Raw genomic sequence first — 12,168 nt, 5'->3', positions numbered from 1 at the left:
GTGTACCTGCTGGGAGATGGCTTGCACAGGAACAGTCTGTGGCTGAGAGAACAGCTGAGGATCTGCTGCCATTAAAGTGAACTGCCCACTTCTGAAAAAAAAGAAAATATATATATATATGAACCACAGAAAAAGAGAGCATGAATAGAAGACTCAGAGGCAAAGGACTGAGAGAAAAACATTTGAAAAATATTTTTTTTAAGAGAAATGATAAAGACTGAATAAGTGATACATGGGAGAAGGGGGTTTTAGGATGAGAAATAAAATGGTAGATGAAGTGTGAGGGAACACAGATCACTTCTTAATTAAAGCACACAGCTAAAGGAAACAGAGCCATAAAAGAGAGAGAGAATAAAAACTGTGAGAAAGTTGAGAGAAATGTGAAGGTCAGCAGTCAGCCTGACTTTGTGACTCCTGCATGTGCTGTGGCTTAACAGCACTGTGGGGTGTGTGTGTGTTCTGTCAAATGCCTCAGCAACTTCACCGAGGTAATTAAAGCTAATGACTGCGCACACTGCTCACATTCAGTCCATCCCCAACACACACACAAACAAAAAAGCATATTTACAAACATATTCATCTCAATTCAAACATTGCATAATATTTGTAAAGCTGCAAAGCACTGGATTTTTCAGTGTATAAATATCAACTAATATATTACATCTGCAATATTAGCCAAAGCAGAGATGTGTCACAAGTCACTGGAATGAGGAATGTACTAACGTGATATTTCAGGGGTGAGAAATTAAATATTTTACATGAGCAGCAGAACACTGTGCAAACAATATGAAATTAATGATTTGAGACTACAATGTATCATCTAGTTCATAAATACTTGCGACTGCTGCTTAAATGCTAATGAAAACACACCACCCCCTGACAAGCATGCAATTACTCACTCAAACCTACACAAGACAGCTTAATCCCTAGAATCTGTGGGTCTGTGGTTTGATACATGCTAGTAGTTGGAAGCATTTATTGGTTGAATTTAAAGGTGCAGTGTGTAATTTATTTGTTACTAAAGCATCATTAAGAGGAATAGCGAAAATAATGACAATTCTTGGAATTAATGATTTCCAGAATACTTTACCCATTTGCCATTGGTTGATCAAATGGATAGCCCCAACCCAGATACACACCAATGTTTGAACCAATAATTCAATGTAGGGCTGGTTGGAATGCTCAAATAAACAGAGCCATGTTTTCATAGCACCACAGAGACTCTTCAGGGAAATCAACCAATGAATGCCTGATTTAAAGTTGTGTCTATTGCTGACCCTCATGCCATCCCACATGTGTATGACTTTATTTCTTCTGTAGAACACAAATGAAAATGTATTTCAGCTCTGCAGGTCATTTCAATGCAAATGAATGGTGGCCAGACCTTTGAAGCTCCAAAAACACATAAAGGCACCATAAAAGTAATCCATTCGACTACAGTAGTTTAAGGTCTTCTGAAATGATCAAGTTGGTTTTGGGTGAGAACAAACCAAAGTGTTACTCCTTTTTCACTGTACATCTTGCCATTGCAATCTCCAAGCACGATTATGATTTCAAGCTCGATTACACTACCTAGTGGTTGTCGCATGCGCAGAGCTCTAGATGGCGCTATAGGAAGAGTAATCGAGCTTGAAATCATGATCATTGAGGAGACTGCTGTCAAGATTTATAGTTTTTTTGGGTCTGTTCTCACCCAAAACTGATTGGATCACTTCAGAAGACACTGATTAACCCACTGGCATCTCATGGATTACATTTATGATGCCTTTGTCTGCTTTTTTGAAGCGTCATTTAATGGTCCAACAGAGCAGAAATATTATTTTAAAAAATCTTCTTTTGTGTTCTGCAGAAGAGAGAAAGTCATACACATCTGGGAAGGCATGATGGGTGAGTAAATAAGGAGAGAATAAAATATTTTTGGTGAACTAACACTTTAATATGCACTTAACACACAAACACACACTAACTTGGTCTGCTCTTTGTCGTGAATGAAGCGCACAGCTCTACGTTTGAGCTGAGTGAAGGTGAAAATGTCTTCTCTGGCCAGTGTCCTCGCTCTTTCATTCTCGAGGATCACAAGGTGGCCATTATTGGGCGGTTGAAGGAGCTGGAGCACCATGCTCTCTGATTGGCTGTCTGCATCCTTGATTGACAGGAGCGCCTGATCCAGAGGCTTAACTCCACCAATAGGAACCAGCAGAGAGCCATTGATGTAGAGTGATGGAGCACGGCTGTTTGCTGTAGAAACAGAAGTGGTTGGGATGTTATTAACTTATTAACAGACACCCTTTCATAATAGTAGTGGTCGATCGATAATTACTTTTCAATGGTTAATGCAGATAACTAGAAAGCAAGGTGGCTGATGGCCAATATAATTCTGAAGTATATGTGATGTAGGCTAAATACAATTTAATCACATAATTGAGATGTACAAATGTTTTGAATTCACAGTATTAAACATGTTTTACACAATATTTACACAAACTTTCCTAAAGTATTTAAAAACAGACATTGTTTATTATTTATTGTCAAGGCTATTAATAGATTTCGAAATGGACACAAGGAGTAGGTATACTTTCACCAAGACGACACTTTCAAATCTGAAAATATCCAAATAACAACCGATTTTTCAGCTTGGCTGTTATAAAGGTCTATCACAACACTACATAATAACGTGAGAATGTTTGTCTGAAATTTAACCACAAAAAAACATGTAAACTTAAATGACACAAGATGACATTATATTTACTGCATATTAAAAGCATTGCAACAGTTTTGCTGTCCATGAGTCTAAATATGAGGCTTGTAAACTTTCAGTAACTTTTATGATTTTTACAGGTGAATCTGTTTTTCTGGAAAATATGTGATGTAGAGGATTCAGTTTACCATGGCAGGCTCTTGTTTTTCGATCACCATAATATCCATGACCACATTCCGGGATGCATCGGCCATCCTTCAGGAAAAGATTCTCAGTGCAGACGCGACACTCACCTACACTTACACACTGCAAACAACCAGCTGAGCATGCTGGGGCAAAATAGTAGCAAAACATCCCGTCATTAGATTGAGGTGTGACACAATGGAGTACTGCATCACACTATATTCAATTTCTCTAAAATCACCAGGTTGGTAAGGTTGCCAAAATCACCACTTTAAACAGTAACAATCACTCTTTCAGATTAGTGATGAAATTCACAGCACTCACCAGTGCACTGACGGGTGGAGTCATCTAGAAAGTGATGTTTGCCACATTCCAGTACACAGTGCCCGTTCAGCGTGGCATATGGCAGCTGGCACTGTAGGCATTGGTCATGGGCATGGCACTGCTCACAGTGTTCTTCACAGCCTGTTCATAGAGAGAAAGAGATAGATTGGTATAGATATGGGATCTAGTTTTACATCTTGCTTTTAATAGTTTAGGGAAGTGATCTAAGACAATTTTAAGTCAAATCAGACTCTTGATTCCAGATAATAAGTCATTTCTCTTTTCAGTTTGTATTATTAAATGTTGATTACATATTGTGTAAAATAAGTGTTCATTTCTTTTCAGCAATTTTGTGTAGACAGTATTTGCTATCATTAAATTGTGTTATGTATACATAGGTATAACAGTATATTGACCTTCTGGCAACTAATGTTATTGGCATCGGCTATTGAAATACTCATATCAGATGACCACTGTTATCAATATATGACGTAAAATAAAGTGAATTCTAAGTGAGAGCCAGTGGCTTCTTCATTCCAATCTCTAATTACGGCAACACTGACAGACTTGTCTTTTAGTCTAATTTGAAATGAATCCATTGAAGTGCAATTAAACTTTGACAGTAGCACAGCTGTGGATGTGGGAACTACACAGCAAGGGCTTTAATGGCACTCCGTACTGTCACAACCGATTGAGAGACTGAAATGTCAGTCTATTGAACTGGACATTGATAAGTTAGACTCATTATCATAATAAAGACTGTTCTTTTTGTTGATCACTGACTCAGGCATCTTTCAGTATTTTGGTAGAATCCTGGGGAGCAGCTTGGCACACAAATGTCATCCTGCAGGACGTATCCCTCCATGCACTGCAGACAGTCACTGCGCAGGGGCCCGCGGCATGCGTTACAGCTCCAGTCACACTCTGAGAGAGAAGGTACAGTATGTGGGAGGAATTGATAAGAGAAGAAAATATGATAAATTAGAATGAGATTGAAGAAGAATAAAAAAGAAAATTAGATAGAAAAAAGGCAAAGAGAGTGTTGTGAGAGCATGAGAGAATCTTGATTTGCATTTCCTGAAGCAAAGACTATTCACAATTCGGTATTCATACATTCCAACAACATTATCACCAGCAGTTAGATTTTAAATGGCAAACATTCTAACAATAAGTGCATTTCTACCATTAGGCCAAATGGTTCTGAGCATGGTGAATTACAATTCCAGTAGCATTTTCATTAGAGCATGGCTCAATACTGTACGATTACAAACCGTTCCTTCCCCAGAATTTTCAGCATGGTTGGCTATCCATACTCAGGAAAGAGAGAACCGTGCTGGTGGGACAGCTTTTGGCCATATCCACACTGATCCATTTTCGCTTTTATTTGCTAATTTGCTGTCGTTGTTTTCCAAAGTATTCAGTAATGCAGAGTATTTTCAAAATGTTCAGTTTTCGGTGGAGGAAAACACGTTGTAGTGTGGATTAGAGACATAAGTGCCACGTATTAGTGTTGATGTGGCCTTTGTGACATGGTGACTCACAATTGATCACTTGCTAAGTCAGTCCATTCCAATCCTGATTTAGCAGGAAAAAAAACCTGCAACCCTATCAATGAGCCCGGACTGGTGCAGAACATTTGCTATGCAATGCTATCCAGCGTCAACACTATTGGAAAGGGAGGTCCATGTACTGGTATCATTTAAAAAGTCTAACCCTAACCTAACCCTTTAATGCCATTGTATCCAAATGAATTTTTTTAACTCATTATACATTTTTATTAAACTAATCTTTGTGAAGTAAACATAAAATGTTCACCCAAAAAAATTAAAATCTTTCATTATACCCTCATGACATCCCAGATGTGTCTGACATTCTTTGTTCTGCTGAACACATACAAAGATATTAAAAGAATCTGTCAGTTCTGTAAGTCCATAGAAATTCATTACAGTACAAAACCTTTAAGCTCCAAAAAGCACATACAGGCAGGAGACCTGTCTCCTTGCTGGTCTTTCCTGTATACTGCATTTGCAAGATTTTTAGTGAAAAAGGAGTTACATTTTTGTCTGTTCTCACCCTAAAAGACAGTCTAATTTAAAAAATAAATATATAAATTAAGCCACTTATGGATTACATTATGGTGCCTTTATTTGCTTATTGGAGCTTTAAAGCTACATAGCTGAGATTTTCTTCTAAAATCTTTGTTTGTGTTCAGCAGAGGAAAGAAGGTCATAAACATCTGGTATGGCATGAGGGTGAGTAGATAATTTTAATATTTGGGGAAATGATCTCTTTAAATTTTACACTGGAAAGTGTGGAAGAGCTGATTTCATGAACACCGGTGGGAATAGTAATATTAAAAGAAAATTAATAGACTTTGAGGTGGAATGTTTGTAAATGTTGCATACTTATTTATGATGTAACGGTGTATAAGACATCTTATTTCAAATACTTTGTAGATATTTTTTAGACAATCATTGTTTCTCTGGGATTATGTGAAAAGAGGCTCTTCGAAAGATGTACTTCTCAGTATTAAGAATTTCTCAATTTTTGCTTTTGCTTAAGGTAGAAGCATCCTAAGATTTCTATAAAGGTGTTTTTGGGGTTATGAAAAATGTATTTATGTTTTTATTTTTTTATTTTAGTTCATGAGAATTGTTATAGTTGGTTTTTGTTTTTGTTATACTGTAATAACACTGGTGCAATTAAATCTAAAGTTTTACATAGAAGATAAAGGAATGCAATACCACAACATATTTAATGACCATTGTTAATTAATGATTACATTTATGTAATAAGTAATACAAATTTTTTAAATCCAAATTGACCACTAGAAGTGAAGTGCGTGCCTATACCATCACTGTTATTCTAGCCACTATTTGTGTGTCAGTTGATAAAATAAGATTAATTTTACTTACATTCTCTATAATTTAACGTAGCCAATATCCAATTAGTACTAACAGTGGTGTAAATTTCCATAGGCATATAAAAAGTACATCATGCCCTGACAGCGAAGGACGAATTTCAAGCACAACATATTCATCACGTTAAAATAACCAAAGCTAAAATATTAACCTTACTGGTAACACTTTAGAATACTGTATCTTACTTAATGCATAACTAATAAGGAATTACTGCAGAACTAATAGGTAATTCTTCATTAACACTTAAGTCACTACTATTAACTACTAAGGAAGATGTGTTAACTAATCAGTATGTAATAGCATTTTATAGTTGTGTTAAGTAACAATTAGCTAATCAATAACTATTGAAATCAGTCATGCCTCCTGATGAACTACTTTTAATTATCTACTAATTCAGCTTCAGGACAAATAACTATTGAGTAACTATTAATGAACAGTCGATTAATTACAATTACAATAATATCATAACAATTAGCCATTACAATATTCAGGTTGTGACCCTTTCTTCTTCAATATCAGCCTGGAACAGTATTCTAAAGTTAAAATACAGGGAATAATCATGGGTTCCCTGTATTTTCACTTTAGAATACTGTTCCAGGTTGTAGTAATTCCCTCATAATTATGTGGTAATTCTTTATTAATTACTCAGGGGTTCCCTGTATGTTCCCTTCCCCTCAGTCATTGCCTTACATACAGGAATCATTTACCCAAATGTAATGTGATACTTTACACACACACTATACTGTATATAAATCATAAACCTACCTGAGGTAAGTTGGCTAGTCACTTATAGAGGGATGGGATTCCATTCCGTTGTTGATTTCTGGTTGCAGACCACACTCACAAAACAATTGACCATACAGGCCAAAACTACTAAATTTGCTGTAATGACTCATTTTGGGAATGTAGTAATTCCACGAAATGCGTATTGCATTTCCAAGGGCCACAACCTGAATATTGTAATGGCTAATTGTTATGATATTATTGTAATTGTAATTAATCGACTGTTCATTAGTAGTTACTCAATAGTTATTTGTCCTGAAGCTGAATTAGTAGATAATTAAAAGTAGTTCATCAGGAGGCATGACTGAATTCAATAGTTATAGATTAGCAAATTGTTACTTAACACAACTATAAAATGCTATTACATACTGATTAGTTAACACATCTTCCTTAGAAGTTAATAATAGTGACTTAAGTGTTAATGAAGAATTACCTATTAGTTCTGCAGTAATTCCTTATTAGTTATGCATTAAGTAAGATACAGTATTCTAAAGTGTTACCAACTTACTAGTACATTTGTAAGATGTGTTTCTTTCTATGACTTTCTGTCAGCAAAATTTACATCACTCGTCTTCAGTCAGTCATTGAAATGTTCACAAACAGCTGATTTAAGTCGCTCTTTTATGAGTCTGGTAGATTGAATTCCATTTGGAGTTTGTGTGTAGTAGCCCCAGTTTCATGTGAATTAAAAGTTCACGTTCAGTCGGCAACACCTGGCTAAGCACCCCTCAGCCACCGTCCATAACATAGTAAGAGCTGCAGTACCCACACAGGTGCAATATAATATATAGTACATATTGTATATTTATATGTATATTATCTTTGTCACGTCTAAATAAAGCATTTCACGGTTTTAATTCTTGAATTCTAAATTCTTGCGGTAAAATTAACCGTGACATTTTTAATCACAGTTAATAGTGAAACCGTATAATCTTGGCATCCCTACTCTCTAATCACGTCAGCATATTAAAAAGCCCCATAACAGTCTTTTCTTATTTTCTATCCACATAACCTCATTTTCTCTCCCCTCATTCACTGAAAAAAAAAAGATCTTGCCAGTCAAAACATATGAAACATTCTGAAAAACTTAATTTCACACTAAAGTCAATTTAAACAGCAGTGACATACGGTACTGTATATTTACAGCACTCTGTTTCAACTCAATCTTAGCTGTATAATGGCATGAAAAGCACTCTGTCTGACTGTGTTGCTCTACACAGTATGTAGTGCCCATCCATAGAGAAACAAACAACCACAACACCCTCCAGTATAGAGCGCATTAGAGACTGCCCACTTTTTCAGCCGCCTGGGTCCCGGAAGTATTTTCCCCATTAATGTCTTCCATAGATGTTTAATAAAATCCTTCATAATAGAGTTGTGAGCCATGAACCAAACCAACCAGCTCCAAGATGAATCACAACATCACAAATTTGTTGTGAGGCAAAAACTTATTTGAAAACCGGACATAAAGTACAAGGCTGTGCACTTATCATCTGTCATGTATAAATCTGTTTTTGTTTCATGTTTAATAATAAGTTCATGAGTTAATGTCTTTTATTTTGATAGTTTAGTTACTGTTCCCTCATGCAATCTTGTCATGTGTTTCCCCTGTTCATGTGTCTTGTTTTCATTAGTTCATTGTTTGAGTATCTTGTTAGCGGTCTTGTTATTCAATGGTTAAAGTATACTAGTCTTGTTATCTTGTTTACAGTTCTGTCTGTTGATTGGTTGTCATTGTCATACATGTTTATGTATTTAAGCCCTTGTGGTTGCCTTGTCAGTTGTCACGTATTGTTTTGTGTAATGTAGTCAAAGTAAAGTCCATGTTTATGTCACTTTGTTTTGTACTTTCACATTTGTTTGGATTCATGTTTAAGATTTGTAAATAAAAATGCACTTGGGTGTTTCACACTTCCTCGACTTCGTCTGCCTGTCATTGCTAGCAACGTTACAGAATACTTGACCTTCAAAATGAACCAAGCATTTCAGCTCCAACATCTATGTCAAGGAAGCCTTCCCATTGAAGTATATGTGGGGGACTTTTGCGCTCTGTCCTGCGAGGTTGATTTTAATGAGATCGCTCTCAAAGACATTTTCCGTGCAGGCTTGAATGAGATGGTCTCCTACATGACGCCTCGCGGTCGAATTACCCTCAGTCTGGCTCAATACCTCGACTATGCTCTTATGCTGAGCTGATCTTCGTTCACTGTTGGAATTGCGGATGAGGAACTCAGCAATTCCACAGCAGCCGCCACACCAGAACCCACCTTCATGGCCGCCACGCCAGAGTCCCCCGTCATGGCCACCGAGCCACGTTTCCATTGTCTGATTGGTGGATATTACTCTGATGTACCATGGGTAATGTAGTTGTTTAACATGAATTCCGCTATCAAATGCTAATTTTAAACAATGAAGTTGATAATGTGGATGGATGGCTTCAACGGATGCATATACCATTGATGAACAACCTCGTAGCTCATGGTAGGTCTGTCTTTAAATTTTTATGGATTATCGTTGAAAATCAATTCGTCATAAATGAATGGGATTTTTTACTTCTGGAATAAGACTGTTGTGCATGTTGTCAAGGTAACCTTCATTCACTGTACTACAGGAATAAACAGCTTTGCATGCATTCACAAAAAGTCTTGCTCTCTTTCTCCTTCACTCACTTTCAAACACACACACAGCAAATTACTCCAGGGACAAAAACTAATCTCTCCTCTCGATCTCCTCTCTCTGCTCTAAATCCCAACAAAGTGAAAGAAAGGTCTTGCCATATGGGGTCTGTGGTGCTTTAAGACCACTCCCAAATCCCAAACCACATTATTAGCATCTGAAAACACCAACAACAATTAGCAAATAACTTTCTCCTCTATAACGACACAGCCTTGTGTTTTAATTACTATAATATTATGCGAGACCTTGCTTTTTAGAAAAATAAGTAAATCTCTTTGTTCTCTGGTTTTGTGTGTGATTATTTTAGGCATATATGTTAGATATAACTTTCTGGCATGCAGGATGCTTCTTTATATAATGAGAAACTAAAAGGAAAAAAAAACAACAAAAAGGCAGAAATTATGACACAACAAATGCACACATAACAAAACCTCCACAATGTCCCCTTTGAGACATGGTTTGACAGATATAGAGCAGCCGGACTGAGACTCACCTCTGCATGTGCGTGTTGTGGTGTTGAGGTAGTACTGATGAGCACAGCTCTCATACTGACACTCCCCAAAGAGAAGCACTTTAGCTGGGTTTCTACAGGATGTGCACACTCCAGACATCTCACAGCTCAGACATTGGCTGTCACACACTGAAAACACAAAATAATCATGGATGGATGGAATGCAGAATACTGTAAACTAGATGATAGTTTATGATAGTAAATTAATCGGACTGGTATGTAAGCTGTAATAAAAGTAAGCCGTACTTACTTTGGCACACACTGTTTCTATCAGCATAGTATCCAGTTGGACAGCGAGGGCTGCAGAGACCTGATGGGGCCAGAACAGCAGGGGCCAAACAAGAAGTACAGGAGAGAGGTCCATCACCACTGCACTCCGCACAGGAAAAGTGACATTCTGGAGAACGCATAGGGCAGTTAGAATAAAGACAGGATCACAGAGAATTTGTACCCTAAACTTTGGATGTAAGGGTCGGATGAGTAAGGCTTCATTTACATCTTCCATTGTGTATATAAATGATAAATTAATGTTTATAATAATTATAAATCCACTGTAAACTGGAGATATACTACCTGTCAAAACTTTTGAAGACTTGATTGAAATGTTTCTCATGTTCTTAAAAATCTTTTGATCTGAAGGTGTGTGCTTAAATGTTTGAAATTAGTATTGTAGACAAAAATATAATTGTGCCAACACATTAATTTATTTCATTATAAAACTAACATTTCATTAAAATAAAAAAGATTTTGGAATCGATGACTTGGACCAAATAATAAAGAAAAGCAGCCAATAAGTGCCCAACATAGATGGGAACTCCTTCAATACTCTTTAAAATGCGTCCCAGGATGATTCCTCAAGAAGTTGGTTGAGAAAATGTCAAGAGTACATGTCTGCAAATTCTAGGCAAAGGGTGACTACTTTGAAGATGCTAAAATATAACATAGTTATGATTTATTTTGGATTTTGTTTAGTCACAGCATAATTCCCATAGTTCCATTTATGTTATTCCATAGTTTTGATGACTTTACTATTATTCTAAAATGTGAAATAATAATAATAAATATAATAAAGAATGAGTAACTGTTTTAAAACTTTTGACCGGTAGTGTATGTAATGTAGTGACAAAGATTGATCTATGATATATCAACAACTTTCTCGGTGAGTAATATCTTCTCAATTTAATTATTTGTTTTGTGAATTTTGTATAATAATATAGTAAAATAACATTATGCATTATGCATTATGAGACTAAAGTCGTAATATTTTTAGAAGTCAAAATCTCAAGAATAAAGTTGTAGCATTATGAGATTAAAGTAGTAATATTTCGAGAATAAAGTAAAAATCTCAAGAATAAAGTTGTAACATTATGAGATTAAAGTCATAATATTTCGAGAATAAAGTCAAAATCTCAAGAATAAAGTTGTAGCATTATGAGATTAAAGTCATAATATTTAGAGAATAGAGTCAAAATCTCAAGAATAAAGTTGTAACATTATGAGATTAAAGTCATAATATTTAGAGAATAGAGTCAAAATCTCAAGAATAAAGTTGTAGCATTATGAGATTAAAGTCATAATATTTAGAGAATAAAGTCAAAATCTCAGGAATAAAGTTGTAACATTATGAGATTAAAGTCATAATATTTAGAGAATAGAGTCAAAATCTCAAGAATAAAGTTGTAACATTATGAGATTAAAGTCATAATATTTAGAGAATAGAGTCAAAATCTCAAGAATAAAGTTGTAACATTATGAGATTAAAGTCATAATATTTAGAGAATAGAGTCAACATTTCGAGAATAAAGTTGTAGCATTACGAGATTAGTAATATTTCAAAGTCAAAATGACAATAAAGTCGGAATATTTTTAGAATAAAGTCAGAATTACCAGAAATAGGGCGTCATTATCACAACGATAGAATGCTGAGCCAGCAGCTTCATCAATTCAAGATATGGATGTGGATGATTTAATTAAATCATATTTTAGTTTAGGATTTAGCAACAAAGAAATCCTTTTTCATCTTTTGGCACATCAGCACAAATGTATTATTGGAATCTGGACACTGCAGCGGT

At 35.7% G+C, this 12,168-nt stretch overlaps 1 protein-coding gene across 1 annotated transcript in view; it reads right to left on the bottom strand.

Annotated features, from left to right (window-relative positions):
* Positions 1 to 12,168, bottom strand: part of fras1 (Fraser extracellular matrix complex subunit 1) — a 141,222-nt gene that overhangs the window by 76,605 nt on the left and 52,449 nt on the right. Inside the window, exons 21-27 of the mRNA XM_052123970.1 lie at positions 10,347 to 10,493; positions 10,079 to 10,225; positions 3,989 to 4,129; positions 3,206 to 3,346; positions 2,887 to 3,027; positions 1,968 to 2,238; positions 7 to 91 (exon numbers count right to left, since the gene is read on the bottom strand). Coding sequence (XP_051979930.1) covers positions 7 to 91; positions 1,968 to 2,238; positions 2,887 to 3,027; positions 3,206 to 3,346; positions 3,989 to 4,129; positions 10,079 to 10,225; positions 10,347 to 10,493 — 1,073 coding nt within the window. The remainder of the gene's footprint in view (positions 1 to 6; positions 92 to 1,967; positions 2,239 to 2,886; positions 3,028 to 3,205; positions 3,347 to 3,988; positions 4,130 to 10,078; positions 10,226 to 10,346; positions 10,494 to 12,168) is intronic.

Source organism: Xyrauchen texanus, chromosome 4 (assembly GCF_025860055.1).
Source record: "Xyrauchen texanus isolate HMW12.3.18 chromosome 4, RBS_HiC_50CHRs, whole genome shotgun sequence".
NCBI lineage: Eukaryota > Metazoa > Chordata > Actinopteri > Cypriniformes > Catostomidae > Xyrauchen > Xyrauchen texanus.
Note: the sequence above shows the minus strand (reverse complement) of the source record. Positions and strands in the feature narration are given on the sequence as shown.